Source organism: Rhizophagus irregularis, chromosome 13 (genome assembly GCF_026210795.1).
Source record: "Rhizophagus irregularis chromosome 13, complete sequence".
NCBI lineage: Eukaryota > Fungi > Glomeromycota > Glomeromycetes > Glomerales > Glomeraceae > Rhizophagus > Rhizophagus irregularis.
The window spans coordinates 88,744-110,391 of record NC_089441.1 but is presented as its reverse complement, the minus strand read 5'-3'; the positions used below and the strand labels follow the sequence as shown (position 1 = coordinate 110,391).

The 21,648-nt window shown below is 32.0% G+C and overlaps 7 protein-coding genes across 7 annotated transcripts; 1 reads left to right on the top strand and 6 right to left on the bottom strand.

Moving 5' to 3' along the window:
- Positions 1-6,071: 6,071 nt before the first annotated feature.
- On the top strand, positions 6,072-6,474 carry OCT59_004667 (uncharacterized protein; the record flags this gene model as incomplete). Its single annotated transcript, XM_066137839.1, has 2 exons — positions 6,072-6,123; positions 6,188-6,474. The coding sequence occupies 2 exons, from the start codon at positions 6,072-6,074 to the stop codon at positions 6,472-6,474; spliced, it is 339 nt and encodes a 112-aa protein (XP_065997043.1).
- A 1,709-nt stretch (positions 6,475-8,183) lies between these two features.
- On the bottom strand, positions 8,184-11,008 carry OCT59_004666 (uncharacterized protein; the record flags this gene model as incomplete). Its single annotated transcript, XM_066137838.1, has 4 exons — positions 8,184-9,367; positions 9,484-10,607; positions 10,689-10,718; positions 10,813-11,008. The coding sequence occupies 4 exons, from the start codon at positions 11,006-11,008 to the stop codon at positions 8,369-8,371; spliced, it is 2,349 nt and encodes a 782-aa protein (XP_065997042.1). The 3' UTR covers positions 8,184-8,368.
- A 1,651-nt stretch (positions 11,009-12,659) lies between these two features.
- On the bottom strand, positions 12,660-13,065 carry OCT59_004665 (uncharacterized protein; the record flags this gene model as incomplete). The annotated part of the gene is made up of 2 exons (XM_025309487.2): positions 12,660-12,917; positions 12,994-13,065. The coding sequence occupies 2 exons, from the start codon at positions 13,063-13,065 to the stop codon at positions 12,660-12,662; spliced, it is 330 nt and encodes a 109-aa protein (XP_025171890.2).
- An 89-nt stretch (positions 13,066-13,154) lies between these two features.
- OCT59_004664 (uncharacterized protein) lies at positions 13,155-13,436 on the bottom strand (the record flags this gene model as incomplete). The annotated part of the gene is made up of 1 exon (XM_066137837.1): positions 13,155-13,436. The coding sequence occupies one exon, from the start codon at positions 13,434-13,436 to the stop codon at positions 13,155-13,157; it is 282 nt and encodes a 93-aa protein (XP_065997041.1).
- A 99-nt stretch (positions 13,437-13,535) lies between these two features.
- Positions 13,536-13,781, bottom strand: OCT59_004663 (uncharacterized protein; the record flags this gene model as incomplete). The annotated part of the gene is made up of 1 exon (XM_066137836.1): positions 13,536-13,781. One exon carries the CDS (start codon positions 13,779-13,781, stop codon positions 13,536-13,538), a length of 246 nt encoding a protein of 81 aa, XP_065997040.1.
- Positions 13,782-15,183: 1,402 nt separating this feature from the next.
- On the bottom strand, positions 15,184-16,127 carry OCT59_004662 (uncharacterized protein; the record flags this gene model as incomplete). Its single annotated transcript, XM_066137835.1, has 5 exons — positions 15,184-15,602; positions 15,691-15,697; positions 15,754-15,856; positions 15,925-15,964; positions 16,040-16,127. The coding sequence occupies 5 exons, from the start codon at positions 16,125-16,127 to the stop codon at positions 15,184-15,186; spliced, it is 657 nt and encodes a 218-aa protein (XP_065997039.1).
- Positions 16,128-18,089: 1,962 nt separating this feature from the next.
- Positions 18,090-19,261, bottom strand: OCT59_004661 (uncharacterized protein; the record flags this gene model as incomplete). The annotated part of the gene is made up of 4 exons (XM_066137833.1): positions 18,090-18,319; positions 18,391-18,487; positions 18,566-19,033; positions 19,142-19,261. 4 exons carry the CDS (start codon positions 19,259-19,261, stop codon positions 18,090-18,092), a joined length of 915 nt encoding a protein of 304 aa, XP_065997038.1.
- Positions 19,262-21,648: the final 2,387 nt, after the last annotated feature.

Genomic DNA, 21,648 nt, shown 5'->3' with positions numbered 1-21,648 from the left:
AATTTAAAGTACTTTGCAATACCGAATATATGAAAAATTTTTTACTGCAAAATGATGATCTAAATCATCTGATCATATTTTATTGGTTGAAATGATTTTCCGCAGTTTTGACGTTTCAACATTAGTTTTGACATTTCGCAAATACCAAAATATTTTCCAATAGTTTTAATATTACTAATTAAAGTTTTGACATTTTCCAAAATTACAAATGGGTTTCACCCGGCATCCTTAGTTCGATCCGAGATCATTCAATAATATGGGCAAGAATAGCGAGGAGAATAAGCAACAATTATAACTTTATTGTCACCCAAAATTAATGCCGCAATAAATGGAAGGCATTGAAGAGAGGTGAATCTTTTACCATTTGTAATTAATTTGTGAATATTAGTAAATACTTTATTAATATATTTAATTAATAATAGGTTTCGAAAATTTGACCAGGATTAATAATGGTTTGTATATTTGAGGTTAACGTTAAATTTCTCAACCAATTCACATAAAACCAATTTTATTTATTTTAGGAAATCCTGATGGTCATCCGATCCACTCTCCCAACAATTACGATATTCGCTTTTTTAATGAATTAAGCGATGAATTCTGGCTGCAAACTAGTAATTGATTCGATCTTAATTATGATACTTTGTATATATTACTAATTCATTAAATTTATATTTACATTTTTTTCTTTTTATTTTAGATAGGTTACCCAGGGCATACCTGCAGCAGAGAGTGGATTGATGGACCTATAGGTATAGGGAACGACGCCAGCGTCGTTCCCGAAGCCGTAGCAGCAGCAGCAATAGCAGCGATCAGAGGAGGAGAAGAAGAAATAGAAGAAGAAGAAATAGGAATTAAGGTAAATACTAATTAATCATGAATTTATAATTAGATGGATATATATCACTAATGCGTAAAACTATAATCTTATTCTATGAATTTTGCGAAAAATAGACTCTCCCTTCCTTTCATTTTCCCTTCCCTTTCCTTCCCCTTCCCCTTCTCCTTCACTTTCGTTTCCCCTTTACCTTTCGTTCTTCCCTTCCCCTTTTCCTTCCCCTTCCCTTTCGTTTTTCCCTTTACCTTTCATTCTCCCCTTCCCCTTCCCTTCCCTTTTGTTTTCCCCTTCCCCTTCCCCTTCTTCTTCCCTCCTGAAATTGTCATTTTTAATCTTTTATTTTAGTTTATTATTTTTATTATATTTTTTATTATAATAATAAACAATATTCTTATATCAAATTTTCTTATTTTTTAATATAATATTGTTAATTGGTTTTTGATTTTTGGGCTTATAAAAAATAACTGATAAACATAAAAGCTATGTGGGTAAATAAAAATGATAATCCTTAATCTTCATTATTATGCCATCTAGAATCTATATAATTATTGCCGTTTTCAGAAATGTTGACATTAGAATGTCGATCATTTCTATAAATCGAACACACCGAACACACACCGAACACCCACCGAACACAGCAATTAAAATTAAAAAAAAACAAATTTTCCTTTAAAAAAAACAAAATTAATATATTTTTAGATAGTGTGCATAAAAAAATGTATAAAAATTATATTATTTACATATATGTATTCACTTGTATTTGCTTGTATTTGCCAATGTTTGGTGTGTTCGGTGTGTTCGTTTGTGTTCGGTGTGTGTTCGGTATAAATTTTCATATTTTCAATTGTATTCATATCTAAAAATGACAAAAATAGTTTTTATATAAAGTTATGCATGAATACTTCAAGTTTGCATAATTTTTTGTATGTGTTCACGGTGTGTTCGGTGTGTTTGGTATAAAATGGTCAAAATTTCAGATTGTCAACATTTCTGAAAACGGCAATAAAACATTTAGTCTGTATAAATAACTTATAATTGCGACCATCGCCTGTGATCTATTATAAGCTTATTAATCAATTAATACCTGATGCAAAGCAGCGGCTAAATTTATTCATATTGGATATTGGATGTATATCACGTATGATTATTCAATCAGATTATTTTGAAATATAAATTTATCAACGTAATTTTATTTATGTCACGTCGATGTTGTTTAAGATAATAAAAAAATTAATTCTGTAATATTTAAAAATATTAAAAATGATATAAAATTATATACATAAATAAAAAAAATTCTCAATAATCATTAATAAGTTCGTCCAATAAATAATTACATCAATAATATTATAAATCAACTTAATTCTCCAATAATCATCATTGTTATTGATATATATTAACCAATTAGGATCATTATGATTACATGCATGTGATATCTAAAAATAGATAAAATCGCGTGATTGTTTTTTTGTTTATTTTCAATTCTTTTCTTATTAAAACTTACAAAAATGTACCCACCAACTCATTCAAAAGAAAAGAATAAAAAAAAGGAAATAATATGCCCACCTACCCACATATATTTCCTGTTAATGAAGATGATGTCAGTGTAAAAACATTTAGACGAATGGAAGCATATGAGTTTGTAGATGCATCAGCTATTGACCATTGTGTAGGCTTTATTGAAATTGATAAATTATTTTATATCGTAGACAAAGAGGTTGATAGTGATGAATAACAATTTACAACAAAAAAAAATATCAAAAATTGCGTAATTATTGGATAAAATACATAATAATATCATATATTGTTATACGGTTTAGTATTACAAATACTGCGTAATTATTGGATAAAATACACAACAATATTATACGACTTAGTATTACAAATACTGCATAATTATTGGATAAAATACATAATAATAATGTACATTTTTATATGACTTAATATTAATAATACACTTTAAAAGATATTATAATAATGTGCATTTTATATACAATTACTAAATTCCTAGTTTTTACAAAAATAAATCAAATATCGTATAATTATTGGATAAATTGTAGTGTTGTACATTTTTATACACCTAGTTTTTACAAATATGAAACAAATACCGTATAATTATTAGGTAAATTATAATATTGTGCATTTTTATACAATTTTATACAATTATTATACACATCCTAGATATTTTATATATTGTATAAATATTATACAATATTAAGCTCATTTTGGATATAACCTATACAAGGCCTTACAAAAATATGATATAATCTGAATGATTTTTTTTATAGGGAGTGAATAACTCTGATAATTTGCGCTTTATCTTTTCAAACTTTTGGTAATGTTGGAATATAAAAACATTTCATTTTGTAAAACAGCATGTACCACAGGCTACGTCCCAAACTTGTATTTATTTTTGCGTGTATTACTGCTATTTTTATAAGACCTGGGACAAAATAAATCTTTGAAACTGACTGCTGACTCAGTTGTTATTTATTTTACAAATAAAACTATCAAATCTGGATCACGTGCCTAGCTAAAAATACTGGATCAGCGGGTCGGCAGTTAATTTCAAAAATTTATTTTGTATGAAAACAGCAGTAATAAAAAAACTTTTTTTGGCAAAAGTGATCTGCGTTCCAAATTGGAATGTCTTTTTTATTTTAAAAAGTGTTATAATATTTACTTAGGCAAGAAAATGCTAAATAGTAGATTTCCAACATATTCAGATATGTTTTAAGCAAAAATAATAAGCAAATACTAAATTTGATAAGGAATTTAATAAATACTGGATTACTTTGATGAAGAAAACATCAATGAATATAATAAAATATTATAGGTTAAATCTAGAATTTAAGAATTTAATGAATTATTATCGTATGATGGTCACTATGGTGAAAGTATAGCACTTGCTTTAAAGATTATAACTATGCAAGAATTAATTTATTAGTTGAAATTTTACACAATTATTACAATCATTGAACGTATTGTTAAGAATGGTTAGATTAAAATATTTAGATACTATTTATTAAAAGTGTTAAGAATACAAATAAATCTGATAATATAATAATTTTCATAAGATATACAGTAAATAATAATTTTAAAGTTAATTACTAAAGGACCTTCAATACATATCAACTAAATTTAAAAATGCAAATATTTGCTACTTCACAAATAAATAAATTACTGCATTCTTACCTTCAAACTTAGTATCAAGATAAAATTCATATTGACAAAATCCTTAGGGCCAGATGGCAGGTTCATTAAAATTTCCAGCTACAAAAGGACATAGGAAAATGAGTTGCTCCTTGCTGTATTGTGATTTATTGTATATGTTCTGATTACTTTATAATAGTGATACACACTTTATGATTAGTATAATTAGTGATATACAAAATTTTGATCGCTTTATTATAAAATAATCAATAAGATACCCGAAAAGGCAATCCTAGTGGTAAATCAGTTATCATATATCCACAACATGATCGATAATCCGAAGGGGTCCCGGTGTCGAGATGAAAATCTAGTTCTTTATACATATATAATTGTATTAGACACAACATGATTTACATACCGATACTTTTTTGACTGTATGCAAAATCGTAAATATATATTATTTATTATCTGAAAATTAAAAACTATTTTAATAACATATTGCGATGAAATAAATAATTAAGATTATTCATAATGAATCTTTTTTGTTAAGAAAAAACTGATATTCTCAATATAGTTTTAACATGGATCATCCTGAGTGTGAAAAAAAAAATGAAACATTGTTAATATAAAAGCTTATATTAATAGTTGGCAAAATGATTTAAGAAATAAAACCTATTACCCATGAAACGCATTGTTCTTTGCAACAATATTGATTCTGAGTGGATTAAAGAATAAAAATATAAATTGATTAATAATGTTTATGATTTAACGATCATTAAATGAGAAGATAAAGCATAATTACCGGACCGCATACTACATTATTACAACAGGTTACATACTAAATAATAAAATGTTTTTTAGTATCAAGAATTAACAATATCATACAAATAGTCAAAAACATGTATTCCGAATTTACTGATACTGAAGATTTCATTGAAATTTTTTGAAAAAAGTTAAACCCTTCGAATCGATAAATTCGGAATATTGGATACCGTCAAAATAAAGCCTATTACATTATCATAGCATTTGTCACCACAACATTTCTAAAACGGAAATTATATGTTAAGATATTAATAAGTAATAACATAAAAAGAAAAGAAATATATATATATTACCCCGCTACAGCATTTGTCTCCACAACGAGGTTCATCCTGTGTATACAAAAAAAAAGATAAGATGTATATTAATATTGACATACCATGTCATAGATAAAAAAAAATAAAGTATATTACCGGATCACACCACTAAATTTGCAAAAAAAATATATTAAATACTATTAGTGATAAGTAATACGTTGAATTAAATTACAAGATTTAAAAATAATCTGTTACCGGTTCATGGCAATCTAAAGAGTTTTCCTGAATGCGTTAAAAGCAAAATAAATTAGTAATTTAATCGAATTTATGAAATCAATCTCTGTTAATAATGAAATGATTCATACTATTGCGCACAGCCCGCCAGCTGGACGAGAAGTAACCATAAGAAAGAAATTGAATAGCAAAGCTACTAAATATATCATTGAAAAATTTTTAAAGAGTTTCATGATTTATTAAAGGGAATAAGTTAACGAAAATATTATTAATACAAAAAATTTTGAAAATAATGACTTTTTATAATTATCGATATAATGAGTATTTTCCTATTTCATTCTGTCCATTCTAACTATTAGAAAGTTTGGTTTTCACGCTTGAAATCAGAGTCATTTCACGGAAAGCATAATAATTTTCGCATGTCAGCACCATTATTATTAGCCCCAAATATTAATTTAAAGGAATTTATGCTCAGGATTTTACGGAATGTGAATAGTCTCCTTTAATTTATTCATTTCATCGTACTATTACCGGATCTGCGTTTAGTGCATTGAAAATCATTTACCAAGATAAAGCCAAAAATTCGAAATTTAGACAATTGTTCACGTGTAAGGTCTAGCCATCAATTGTGTATAAAATAAAATCCACAAATTTTTCACTTGCAAGGAAAATAACAAATTATTTTACATTTCTCAACGAAACTTTATCATTTTCACAAATTAGCCGGTATGAAATGTCTTATCTCGTTTCCCTTTTTCATCATTATTTGTATCATAATGAATATTGTTTCGGTTACTGAAGGTAAAATTCTTGGACGTATATTAAGAAGTAATTGCCTGTAAAAGAAAGAAAAAAAAGAATTAATTTGAATTTTAATTTATTTGGTATATAGCATACAAGGCTCTTATCCATAGTTTTATGGAATATGGTACATTGTGTCGACTTTATACCGAAGATGAATATGGTAATTACTTATCTGGTGATAAATACGATCGACCATGCCATAATGATGAGGATTATACTTATTATACACCGCAAACTACACATTATGTTGTTGCGCATATTCCCTTTAGCTTTGAAGATGATAAAAAGCGTGGTCCATTCCGCAAAGATAGTTGTCTAACTATACAAGGAACAGTAAATGATTGGGATTTTTATGAATCTTTTTATCCATGTTAAATAATTGTTTTTCAATATTTTCTTATATTCTTTATATTATAATAATTGCAATTGTAGCTCATGAAATATTAAATAGATGTCCATATTAAATTTGAAAAAGATTCTGTTAAATTAGCGTTATAAGTACCGGAAAACTGTACTTCTGTTGGTTGTAAATTTTCATTAAGTTTATAACTAACTTTAGAATTAAAATTCAATAAATTTTTGTGAGAGCAATTATTTATAAAATTCTAAAGGAAGCGAGTTATATATGTATACATTGTATCTTTCTTATTTGTAACTTTTTAAATCGCAAACTCATGCTTTATTAATACAAAATTAGCACGGAAAATACAATAAAGATAAATATATCACAAAAATTGAGACAACTATCCTAAGGCTATTATTTCTAATTAGTCTTTCCTATAAGGTTACTCAATGATTTTACCTTTTTTACTCTCGATTGCTCTCCACTTTGAGAAGCTTCAACTGGTTTCTGGGCCTCCTTCAACAACCATACAATAATCCCGAGGATTTTTTCCACTTACAGGACCCGCGACGAGGCTTGCGGACTTCGCTAAGGAAAGCAAGGAGAAAAAGTTGAGGGCCTTCTCCTTGTACAAGAGTTTGAAGGAGGTGTTGGCGAAACATGGTATTGGTGGCAACGGTATAGGCACCATTCGTCAGTTCCCACCGAGTAAGTCTCTTTGCACAAATATTCTTGACGTTGACCTGGCTAGGCTAACTTTTTTACCCATACTCTTAGAAACCTATCCGCTCAAAGATGATGACGAGGAGTTACAACAATGTGTTAAGGAAATAAAGCGTAGGCTGGGAAACATGGGGACTTGCCGATAGCAACGAACCATGCGTCGTGAATATATTTCAGCAATCCTCCACGCTTCGCTCTATATCGTCAAAAGAATAAACAACAAAGACTCCTCAACTCGAAGTTGTTGGTGAAGAAAGTACTGGTCGGGTTGATTACGCAATCAAGGCTCTCGAGAAACTTATTTGTATAACGGAAGGGAAATTGCATCAGGTGACCATGGGCTTTGCTCAGAATTTAGTACAATGCGAGAGCGCTCTACAGGTTAATAAAAAGAATAGGAAACGTAAATCAGGCGAGGCGTTTGGGAAGACTTCGACTATATCTACGGCATCGTTACAACAGGCGCAGAGTGGTATTTTATCCTTTTCGCCTCGGATGGTTCGATATCAAGCACGAGCAAGGATCCCCTAAATATTCGATTTTCCGAATCTGCTTTGAAGGAAGGATCAGAGGACGAAAAGGAGTTGCGTAAAACGTGAAGCGGGTTATGGAGGTTGTCGTTGGGTTGTTGAAGGGTGTATGGATGAAGAACCTGATAGGAAGAGGGCTAGGATAGAAGCTATCGATTAAAAAAACAATAGCATAGACGTCATGTATCCGGGGCAAACCTTTGTATTTTATTTTTCGCATGTATTAATAAAAAATTAAAGTGATCAACGTGAACAATTGTTCACACACGTGATTTTTGATCGTGAAGATTATTCATATGAATACATGTTCGGTAAGCTAACTTTAGTTTATTTTGGAAGTGTGAGAATCTCGCAGTAGTAGTGTTAGAATAGCTGTAGAAATTTACCGTAAATGTAGGAGCAAAGAATAAATAATATGACGCAGGAACTTGCCTAGGATCCGCTCACTTGAAAGCATGTCATATATTTCACTTGCTACTCAATATTTTACTGGTGAAAATTAATAAAGATTTTCGTTTTTATTTTAGAAAAAAATAAATTATAAATTTTGATCACATGTAAGCACGAAAAACAAGTTTCATAAGCATATTACACTAATGGAGCTATAATTATTGATTCCTGCGTTTTTTTCTTGATTTTCTTGATTTACTATTCTCCCCTTTTTTACCCCTATCTAGTTCCTTTCTTTTGCAGTGCCTTTAAGCTCGTCTAGAAATTGTAGATGATCTCCTCGAAAGACAGTTGATGCATTTTTGTGATCAATAATTCCGATGAGCTGTTGATTGCTTGATCGATTCCTTAGATCATGCAGATGATTATTTGTGACATAAGATTCTTGGAATACATCAGCCGGATAGGCGACCAATAAACCAATAGAGCCAACTTTACATATTTCAATTATCTTATCGATTATGGGTTTATTTGATTCCTCATTATAAACATCTCCGTTTTTATTCTTGTAAAACATATCTGGATGGATCGTACCAAGTGCCCCCGCCATTTCTTTAACTACATAACGTAATTTCACTTGAACAAAAACTGGAACCGTAACTTGCTCAAATTCAACAAAAAAAATGATATCAGGACCACAACGATCCTCTGGAAAATAAAATGTTGGACGCGTCTCAGGCGATTCATTAAAGAATTTATCCAATGTGTAACCTGCGGATGCATTTGCTACTCGTGGAACAGTAACATCAGAGGATTTGACAATCTTTGGTGATCCTATACAGAAAGCAGGCAAGTTATATTTCTTAGCAACTTCAGCAAATACAGGCATATTTCTAATATCACTCCGCCCGTTGAATATTTGCTCAAATTCATCAGGTAAATACATTTGCCACAATGTTCCCCATGAACTCGCATTATTGACTTTGGACATCATATTTAAAATATCTTTTGGAAGACTATCATGATCCTTAAAGAAGTTGAAACCAGCAGTGAGAGCAAAGGGTTCGTCAACATAAGCGACTAAAGATTTCTTTCCTTCCAATGCAGGATGTACATTTACACTTGAGATTCGCAACTTATCTTCATCTATACCTTTACATACTTGCCTTAGGTGAGAAATAGTAGGTGGGTTTACAAACTGGAGACGCCCGAAACCACTTTCAACTAATGACATTTGACTAGTATCAGTGACCCTCCGGAATAGTAATAGGCAAGTGTTACGCTTTTATACAAATTAAGAATATTAGTTGACAGCACATGATTAGGTCTTTCCATCTTAATGATCCTACATAGCTGGTGATATAGTGATTGATCATTGTCACTAGCCTTTGTTAAGACCTTCCAATGTACATCAATAACATCTTCAGCCGGAAGACCCATAATAATATCTTCTACGCAGGTAACAATGGGACGAAATCGGCCACGAAAGTGATTATAAAGACAGTTATATTCATTGTCTGTCAAACTCACAAGATTATTAACATAGTTCTTCACATGAGCAATATCCTGCCACCCTCCAAACTCTGTAAATTTAGGTATCTCAGTCTCTGGTTTCGAAATTCCTGAAATACGAACATCCTCAAGAGAAAGAATTCCGAGTCCAGAACCACACGGAATGACACAATAATTGACCATTGATGGTGCTGGTTGTCTCAGTGCTTGAATTATGGGAGACAAGAGTGAGCGTTTCTGTTTACCTGTTCGTGATTTAAACTTTCCCTTAAGTACCGTTTCGAGTACTTGAGTTTCATCAAGAATAATGACAAACGTTTTGTTAACTGAAATTTCTTGATATATGTTATCAATGTAAGTCATTACAGACAATGGTGTGCAAGTATTGAGTTTCAACATAAGGGCAACAAACATATCATCATTATAATCATAAAGCTTTCCAAATATACCTTGACAAGTTTGTATTAGAAGCCAACGCTGTTTGTTGAATGCAGATGCACTTTCCAAACAATAGTTTAGTATAAGAAGTCGGGAGAGAATTGCACAACGCACAATTCCTAATGCACGTTTGCGGGTTTGTTCAAAATCTTCTGTCATTTTTGTTTCAAGATAAGTTTGGATTTTCTCGATATCAGCCGAACCTCCATTTCCTTTTCTAGACGCGACAAAATAAAGCCCCCAGTTCTCACAAAGTAATTCATAACAAGTCCTCGTTTTTCCACATCCAGATGTTCCTAAAAAAATCAATAAATTGTTCTTTGCTTTTGCAATCGCGGACTGAACATCTGAAACCCGGGTAATTGGTTCATGTTTTTCATCACCTCCGGGGAGATTGTACTTTAAGAGTGAAGGGCGTTCACCCGTAGAGGAAGCGGGTACAGTTGGTTTAAGTTGTATTCGTGATTCGTATGATGGCAACGGATCATTATTCTTTATGTATGTTTTGAGAAATTGACCGTGTTTGCTGTTGAGAAATTCTTTGAAAATATCCTTAGGTTTGGGTGTAGTCACTGAAAAGTTACAAACAGTAATAAAATGAATACTATTGTTAAGAAATCTTTTTAGCTAATTACGGAAAAAAGATAATGTACCTTGTGAAATGCCTTGTTGAGAAGGACCTACTTTTAACGCGAAAAAGAAAGAGATCAGACAAAACTCGATATTATGTTACTGCAAATTTCTTGTTCGAGAGGTAAAACGTTGGGAGACACTTACCAGTGGCGGGGGCTACAATGGTGGGAACTATGAAAATATGAAGGCATTTTGACTTTGGTTTTTTGTCATCATTATTGAAATATTCTTTAAATTCAACCATAGATTCCATCATTGCGCCAAGATCTTCAATTTCATCTTTTGTATAAATTTTATCTTTAAGGTTCGGAAGTCTGAGTTCAACTTTATAAAGATCCATACTGTCATGATCTTGAACTGCCCTTTTTACTTTTTCCTACGAAAGAGAAGCTCTTTGAAGTTTGAAACAGTGAATTTATCAAAGGCAACATCAATTTTATCATCATTAGTATATACTTCGTCAACGAATTAGTTTTAGAAGCTTCTCCTAGAATCAAACAATTTACTGAAGCTATCATTGTGCTTCTGTAAGTGCTGTAAGTGATAAAATATATTTTAGAGAAAGGTAGCTAGAAAGGAAAGTATTTAGAGATATAGGTGTATATATACTTTTCTGAATACATCATGACATAGACTCTTGCATAATTTTTTAATATAGATACTTCGACCAAAATCAATAAGCATAATAAAAAAAGTAATTTATCAGTACATGATTATTACGGTTTTATCATTACTCATTAGATTTTTGATGACGAATTCTCAGGGTATTTATTAAAAAAGGTGAATTCATGTTACGGAATTTTTAGGTCGTACGAGTGGTACGATTGACTAATCAGAGTGGCTTTTTTTTATTGGTAAAGCACAGAATATTTATATAAAATCTATTTTTAGAAGCGGGTCGGGATTACTATACCTTTTAATTTAAATGGTAAATATTTTATTAATAAATTTTATTTTAATTAAAAAATTTAAATATACAAAGATTGATTAATCCATTTTTAAAATTTATTTTTTGTTTTTAATTTGTTATCCTTAATATATCTCAATTTAAAAATAGGCAGTATCAAGAAAAATTCTTAAGAATTTTCTTGACAATCGTAATCTTAACTTTTATTTATGTCGCGAAGTTATAACTAACATTCTTGGCCCACCTTCCAGCATCCGATGACCAGATTTCTTGAAAATACCTGAACATCCTCAAGTATTAGAACTTGAAATCTACTATACTCTGTGCTATTTTTTCTTTACCTATAGTATTAAAGATTCTATGCATCTTTTGTCTCCCCTGGCGTCAGTCGCTACTTCCAAGTTTCTAACCAACACAAGGAATATCAGTTATTAATTCTTTACTTGATACTTTTTCCTACCAGTCTCTAGCTTTTTTGCTCGATAAATGACTCCCTAGCATGTTTTTTCTGTGCACTATCTAGTGGAATCTCCATATGATTATATCGAGAATCGCTTCTTTTCATCTTTATTTACATTGCAATTATGTCCGATAATACTGATTATCTTGGATATGCTTATGCTTTTTTGTAAGTATTAAATATGTTGATGACAGGACACAATCCTCAATGCATTCGTAATTCACAGCGTGTATATATCTTGCAGGGTGCTGACTTTGGAAATTCTACAGTAATTTCTTCAGTGCATTTCTGCTTTGAACTTGCAAGGTGTCCAAATTTATGAAATTGCTAACAATCTGTACCTTATCAATCCCGATGTATGTGGGGAGTTGACTATTAAATGAAATAAGTATTTACGCTGTACAAATAATTGAAAATAATGTAATTAAATCTCTGATCTGAAATAAATTCTTTAATAAAGAATAGAGCAATGCAACTAAATAATTTTTATTTTAACTGAATTTGCACCACAAACATAAGCTACAGTATATACATGATAAAGTACAATTATTTTACTACAATGAAATATTAGTAATTTTATGTTACGTAACCTTCACATATAAAAATATAAAATCCCGATTGATACTACAGTACAAATAATAAATAATTACACCATTTATGACATCCATATATTTTGGAGGGTACTTCTACACAATAACGGCCACCTCCTGGATATGCAACGACTAATCCAAGTTCATTCACACTTAGTTCTCTCGGAAAAAATGTGGCACAAGCGACTCCAATTCGTTCCATACCCAATAATTTCTTGAATTCGAAATCTTTCGTTACCTCCAGTTTATTTGAAAACTCCATTAATCTTTTAACAAGCATGGTAATCTTTTCCTTAAAATGTCAGATTTGTCAGTGAGATTGTCCAACAGATTCGTGAGAGTACATCAATTAATTTTTTTATACTTACTTCGGTCATTTTGTGTTTTGATTCACATAGAAACACCTTGTTACAACATATGAAGATACCATCCCACTCCATGATTGGCTTACCAGTTTTGTCATGCATAACTCATTTAGGAAAGTCTGTGACAGGACTTGAGCATTTTGTTAACCACAGCCAATCTCGTTTCATCTTCCAATGCGACATCCTCGACTTGTGTCCACATAGAACCATTTTTTACTGCCATAAAGATACGAAGCACTGATCCGGTAAAATTTGTTAGTTTGAATATCCTCAAGTGACGTGATAATTTTGGATACTTTATTATTATCTTCAATGTTTTCTAGTCCTCTCGCCTCCACTCTCTTTAACAATTTACTGAAATCTTCATTGTTGCGCATTTCAAATTGTTCAAATTTGTCCAACGGCATACCTTCATTATCATAACATTGGATATGAAAAGTCTTCATTTCCAGATAATTTTCTAATATGATAATAGTTAGCAAGATATCACACAGACACGTGTTAAAGACAACAATATGTGTAACGAGCGCGTGCGTCACGTTGACTTAAAAGCTTCCCAGTTTCAACGACACAGGTTCGTTGTAACTCGTTGCAAATCCTTCGTCAATCAACATTTCCGCACATAAGGTCTTATGTTCTCCAGGTTTTCGTAATGTTATTTGATTAATATCAAATTTTCCTAGCTGGTTTTTTAGTTCGGTCTTAATTTGTTTCTTCAGTGCATTAACGTTATTTCCCTTAAAAGAAATTTCCACCGGTTCGCCTTTCCTGTATTTGAACCAGATATTCATTATTTAATATTTATGTTCAGAAAATAATATAAGAAATAAGAGGCAAATACTGCTTTATTTAGAATAGTGTGTAAAGACGAAGAGTAGGAGACAAATACTGCTTTTATCAACTTTTAAACTTTTATCATTGGCACGTGGTACTAAAATTATCTCAAACTTTTTATATTCACTATACATGTAACGTGTATTATGACATAATGTGATTCAAACTTCGTACGTAATAGATTTTTCACTGATTTTATTATGATTCTATAGCTCGCTAACTACGATACGAAATTCTCACACAAACTATATTTACAAACTTACCCACCCGCACAGATCATATAAAAGTTTCAATTTTAAGAACTTACTGAGATTGATTAAATTTCAATCCTATAGGCTTCGTTTTCACAATATTCCGTTCTTTTCTGTATTATCCATGATATACTGCGTCAAACTTTTGCTGTGCTATGGAGAGAATCATATGAATGTTTTCACTGCGCCTATTATACGGTCAGTGGCGAAGATCAAAATGCCGATATATAGTAAGAAAAGTAATATGTCCGTTTTATTTGGGACATCTATAAAGGAGGAAAAATAGATTAACATCGTGATGACATGTTTCAAGAATCTAGCCGAACAATAAACCAACTTGCCTTATTATTACTTTGCGGAATATACGATAAATGATATTGACGATGTACTGTAAATAATGATAAGATCTGAACAGTTGAATTTTTGTTTGACAGATAAAAGGATTCACTAACCAGGACATCACCTTTTTATATTTGCAGGATCGGTTTTGTTATAAGCTTTTGGGGGGAAATTACATTAATATCAACGGCATCCCCTTAATTTAACAATAAAGAATTTAACGCTATCCATAAGTTTGAGAATAAAAGCCCCTGGATCTTCGCTGGCAATCTTATTGCCCAATAATTTGCCGATCCAGATTTCCTAAATTACCATGTGTAATATACATATACGCTTGAACAGTAAAAAATTGGTATATATTATCTAAAAGATCGTTAATCGCCACGAGAAAAATATTTTACTACATTGCTTGGGTCATTTAGCACCCTAAACGTTTTTTATTTGCAATACATTGAGCCCTCCTTTGATGCTACGCATCTGCAGGAGATAGCCTATTCTAATGGGGTTCTTTTTTCGAATTTATGAGAAAAAAGGGCTTTTATTTTCTTTAAGGCAAAAAGTTCGAGACGTAGTCCATGATATATGCTATGTGCCTATGTCATATGATAATCGTGAAGACTTCCAGCCAATAGAATCAGGATCTACCGACTAATAACGTTAATGACGTATTACCTAGGTATTATTGCGCATGAAATATGCGAAGCTAAGCCACCCGCATGATTCGAAAAAAAGAACGAAGTAACGAAGTAACGAAATAATAATAATTCTCTTAGGCTGTTACCGGAGAGATAATAGGACTCATCATTGGTGAGGTTTTTCTTTCGTATCTTCCATCACGATAATAATAACCTCTATCACTATCATATCCTCCGTATCCATCGTATCTATTATATCCATCATCATCGTCGGAATCATTGTCGTGGCTACAATCACTATCATCATCTGCCATATTTGGCACCTCTTCATTCGTTCCTTTCTCTTCCTCATCTTCGGAATGAAAATACACATCGTCATCATCGTCTGCTTTAGAACCCTCTTCAATCGAATCATTCGCTCCTTCTTCTTCCTTAAAATAATCTGTATCATCTGATGTGTCACTAAAATTATCATCTGAGTCGTGGGCTGAAGTAGTAGCCACGATCTCATTCACACGACTCTGGTGATCACTAGTTTTCGATTTGACTTGTTCTATAATGAATTCGATTTGAGGGTTAGTGAATCTTGAAATTTTGTCAGCACTACAGGTGACCCGATTAAACCATATACCCTGTTATACCATCAATCTTTTTCAGAGTTACGAGGTCATATTCATAGCCAAATAGCTTATTGATTTTCTTACTTTACAGGTCATTACACGTAAATATCCATCGGAAACGCCCGTAAGGTATGGTTTCGTAAGTTTCTTATCATTAGATCTAAGCTCCACGACTTTATCTTCGAACCTTTCGGAGAATAAACACCAAGCTGTTATTTCTGCCTGCTTTGCTATGATCAATTTATTTCTTGCAACATTTGCTTGACAGAAGAATTGGCAAGTTTTTGATGCTTATCTAGGGTTTTGAGAGGAGAAAACTTTATATGTTTCAAAAGTTGATCGTCAGATGAGAGAAGCTCTTCCAACAAACCTTGAACGAATTCGGTTACTATATTCGGATCTACCGCCGATTCATCTTGATCATTAACATAGTTAACGGTTTTCCCGATTTCTTCCATCTTTTCCAAAGCGTTTCGATCGTTAACTTGGTTGACGGTTTTCTAGATTTCTTCCGATCTTTCCGAAACTTCCCGATCGTAACGGTTTTCCCAATTTCTTCCGATATTCCCGAAGCTCCCCGGTCGTTAATGGTGTTCGAATTCACAACAGAACTCGCAATATCTTTCTGGACTTGAAGTGATTCCGGTACCTCCAGCATACTATCTTCGGTGACTAACTTCTCCGATTCACGCTGGAGTTTCTTCTCTTTATTGCGTTACCTAATACCATCGCTAATGCTTTTCTTATACGCCTCGTCCAAGAAATTATCCACCTCTTCTTTCTGCGATGACTTCTCATGGTGGTCTACACCCGAATTGAAGTTAGATGAGTTATTGTAGGAGTATCATTTCCATTTGAGTCATTTTGCAACTGATTCTGTTCCACTTTCGTGAGTCTATCTCTAAACTCAACATTCTCAGATTTCAACTCCTCGATTCTTGCCTTGAGTTTAGCATTCTCGGCATCACGCCTCGTTCTCTCTTCCTCAGTCATTCTTAGAGCCTCAGAAATCCTGCGCTTAAATTCAGCTATCTCAGCATCAAACTCTGAGATCTTTCTTCTAAGATCTACATTCTCAACCTCAAGTTCAGTGATACGTTGTTTTGATAATTCAAGATCAGTTGACATGATCTATATATAACTAATACACTGCGTATAAACATTCAAAGTAAAAAAATATGTACGATAAATTCATCATTAAACTTCGGCCTCTCGAACCTCGGTTGTTGATCGAAGTCACTCTATCGAAAAAGTCGTCCCAAAGTTGCACACTTGTCGGCGGGACACCATTAACCTTTGTAGTGGTCTTCGATTTAGTACATTTCGGAGAATATGTTACTGGTGGGGGAATGCACGACAACGCTTCTTCCAAGCTGAGGACTGGAAACGAATACGCGTTATGCTAGGGCAAATGACGAAAAATACAGACTATACCAGAACTCCAGACACTTACGTGGCAACTTTACATTGACATGGATATGCTCTTCGAAGGTGAGTCTGGAAAATATTTCGAAATCTTTTTCGTTGCAAGGGGTCCTGTAGTGTGAGATTGCTTAAGAGATCGTCGCGATCGTCAGGAATTTCCTTTTTCCATAAGCTTAAGCCCGTCTGCGGGAAAATTGTCGAACTCGGGTGCTTTTTTCGCCTTAATAGCGTCCTTGAGGTGTCCAACAAGCTGGTCCTGATTAATATCGACAGGAAAAGCGTTCGCTAGAGTATTTCCTTTAACGAGGCAAAGCAAAGTGATAGACATGTTTCGGCTTTTATAGATAAGTGAGGACGAATTTTATTTGCGAAAAAAATACTGTGTAATTTTGTTGTCCGATCTGGTGATCACTTACTGACCACCCTGAAGATCGTTCCAGCATTTGAGACGATAAATTCGTTCTCCGCAATAGTTACCGCAACCCATTTACCCGATAATTCACTACATTCATGATCAGCGATAGGCAAACGATATTCAGAAAAAGAGAGCTAGATATAAATTGTTGCTTTATTTCTTTTTTCAAGAAGAGAAAAGGGTTTTTTCTTTATGATCTCCATTGTATATAGATTAGATCTGTCACTATTCCTTAAAGATAAGGAAAGCGCTCTAAAACTAACCCATGATATGTTTTCGTGTTTCTTCTGGATCATTAGTTAAAATAGAGTCGGGTTTTGTTAGATTTACTTACCTGACAGGGGGAGGAAACTGTTATAGAAGTCACATGATTCGGATCGTTACCGATGGTAAAGGTTTTCCAAGTCTTTCCAAATTTTCCGACCCATGATTAGTCTTTTAATTTATTTTTTATCTTTGTTAATTTATTTAATTCACTCTTTTTACGTACATAAATTTTTTTTATGACAATATCGAATCTTTTATTTATAGCTATAAATTATTACAAAATGATACCATTTCATGCTAACAATTTTCTATTTTAGTTTTTTTCATTATAAACTGAACGTTCAATATTGACAAAACCAGAATCTGTCTTGGCAGTCACATCAGTACATGTATTATTATTTACAGTGAATATAAGATTCTCACCACTACGAAAACGTTCAAGTGACATAAATTTTTCATTGAAATCTTCAAGGCCGTTGAAATTAATTTCAAGGGTATGAGAAACCTTGGCCAGCTTAGGCTTAAAGTCCATCAATTTATTGACTACGCCAACGGCAGTAAAGTTAAAGCGTAAAACTTGAGTTATTTTGACACCGAACCCACACATTTTTTACCAATAAGCCATTTACTAGTGTGATTCCCAGGTTCAAGTTGAACCTGATCAGGAGACCTTTTTCCATATTCATACGTCCAATAATCCCCGGTAATACTCTAAGAACCCCCAGTTTTCAAGTGCCATTCGTCTGATATAATCTTGGTACTTTCAGATTTTTTCATTAGGAATCCGACCTTTGATAATGCCCCCAAACTTTCAACAGTACGATTTTTCATTTTTGGAAAGTAATATTCTAGCTCATATAGTGCACTTCTGTTATTAGTTGCATCTGTAATTGGAAAAAAGCTAATTGTAACAGATTCAAGATAATAACCACTACCTAAATTGGAAAGTTGCTTCCAATTTTGATTAAGCAATTGACCTGCTCTACATTCAGATATATCAGCACTGATTAAAAGCATTCGGTTGAATTCATCATCATTATAAATATTTGCATGGAAATGAACACAGATACCAAATATTTGAATATGACCTTCACTTTCAACAGATGCCACAGAAGAAACTTTAATGACTTTTCTCCCTTTAATATCACCACTATGGCCACCATCATTGCCACCACCATCACCACCATCATTATCACTATCACCATCACTATAATCTCTATAATCTCTATCATCATCTTCATCTTCATCATTTTCTTCCTTTCCAAATTTTCATCTTTTTTTATTATTTGACTTATTTCCACCAGGTTTACTGGGTCCTCCTGAAGTACTACTACCGCCACTGTTACTTTTGCAATTAGCTGTTACCATCATTTCATATACAACTTTAAATTCACCATCATATATTCCTCCAAGTTGCTCTAGAGTTGATTTACTTAAAGCTGCTGTTACCACAACAGGTAATGCATGGAAAGTTATAATCTCCATGAAAGCTGGGACCAATATAATATACTGGTTGCAATTCCAGTACATGGAGTGGAATATCACATGTGATATAATTATATCACATGTGGTATTCCACTTACTCTAGATTATAGTACCACATGTAATCTAAATATCACATATAATCTAAATACCGCATGTAATCTAAATATCACATATAATCTGAATATCGCATATGATCTAAATATCACATATATAATCTGAATGTCGCATACAATCTAAATGATGTGATCTAATTACCACATATAATCTAAATAATACAGTCTAAATACCACATATAATCTAACATTTTATTATTTCTTATACCATTTTTACATTCTAATTATGTATTTAAGTCTTTCTTGATATTTGTGTTTTTTATGTTAATATACTTTTATTACCACAATATAATCTAATTACTACACACATATAATTTAAATACCACGCTTTTCTTCTTATTTCTGAGTTGTTTACATGTTAAATTTTATAATGCTATTGTCAACCTTCTGTAGCTGTTTGGATATCTAGTTTTATGTCGAGGTGTTAAGCTTCTGCGCCTGATTGGGTGCTGGATTCTATATTGGAGTACTTACCCTTTGCGCCTATTTGGTTGCCTTTCTAGATACCGAAATAGAGTAAAAAAAAGGTGTCAGGTGGCGCAGTAATTCGATCTAGATCTGTGATTAATTTTGGCTGGACACTATGTCATAATTCTGGCCGATCTTTTGGGTATGTAATTTGAGGATCCAGCCTGGCACCATGATAGTGACCTGGTTGCTATCGTGAAACTGTCATGGAACTGTCATGGAACTGGTAGTTTGCCAGCTTGAATGCCGAGTTGTTATATCCAAGTATCTGGCCGAAATTGTGAAATAATGCTGGCCAGTACTGCATCTTACTGTGCCAGTCACGTGATTTTTGCTAACCTGCGGGTCAGAGAATTCGAAATGCAAATATAAATATATCACATCTTGTTCTATAAAAAATCATCAAAGAAGATACTAGAAGTACCTTGTTAAGTTTTTTTACCGTCCCTATAAAAATTTTCTATTCCTATAAGAAAAATTCTTGAGGATGCTTTTAGGGATAATCTTAATATCATTTTTGGGCTTCTTAATGCTCCTAGTAAAAGTAAAGTTATATGAAAAAAAAATATCGAATCCATCCTATATGTATGCTGTCACCAAGAAAATTTGTTAGTGATGCTCTTAGTGATGCTCTTAGTGACACCCCTGTATACTTTTTTCGAAATTTGGAGACGCTCAGTTGTCTTCCTTTATATCTGTCACTATGTCACTAAGAGTCACTAAGAAAAAGTAAAGTTCTAGGAAAAAATCAAATTTTCTATGGTATATCAGTATGGTATATCTATCAGTATGCTATATGTATGCTATATTTTGAGCATCACTAGTGTCATAAGTTTCATATACTAACCTGTGATGCAATCTGTGACATGTTCATTATGTTTTTTGAGATTATTAGGCTATTTTATTCCTTTCTTGATTACTGTCACTAGTGTCACAAGTAAAAGAGTAATAAATTTTAGAAAAAAAATCAAAAATTTTCTATGCTATCCTAATGCTATATATGTATCGTGAGTATATGTATGATATATATGTGGTGTATATATGTTATAAAAAATAAAAAAAAAGTTAGGATTTAGCCGATTTTTCCAGTAACGCCTGTGCCACCTGTAACACTCATCAAAAAAACTTTCTTTCGACCTAGAATTCCTAAAGAGCCTATCATCTGCGTTATAAGCTTCTGTCACAAGTTCTATCACAAGTTTTTTTTCTAATGACAAGTTGTATCATTTTCGTTTACCTCTAAATTATCTACCAGTTTCTCCGCTAAAGCTAAGTCTACCATCCTTTTTTGATGGTATTGTTCCCTTTTACGGTGCTTTCTAGCATGATCATTGCAATATCCATATCCAGAATAAGATAATTTTTCACATTCTTTGCAAAATACCTGAGAAGGAGAATTGCAGGACCCCGGAAAATACTTATACCCTATAAAAAAAAATTTTACTTAAAATATATTTAAAATATATTTAATTTTCTTTAAAATATACTTAATTTTCTTATTTTATACTTAAAATATACTGAAAATTGAATTTTTGCAAAATTTGAATTAAATTGTATTTAATATATACTTAAAATATATTTAATTTACATTTAAATTTTGCTTATTTCAGTATATTTTAAGAATATTTAAAATAAGAATATTTTAAGTATATTATTATATACTTAAATTATACTTAAATGATATTTAATTTTTGCCTATTTAAATATATTTTAAGTATAAGATAAAATTTTAAATATATTTTAAGTATAAAATAAAATTTTAAGTTTATTTTAAGTATATTTTAGCAAAAATATTTTTTATAGGGA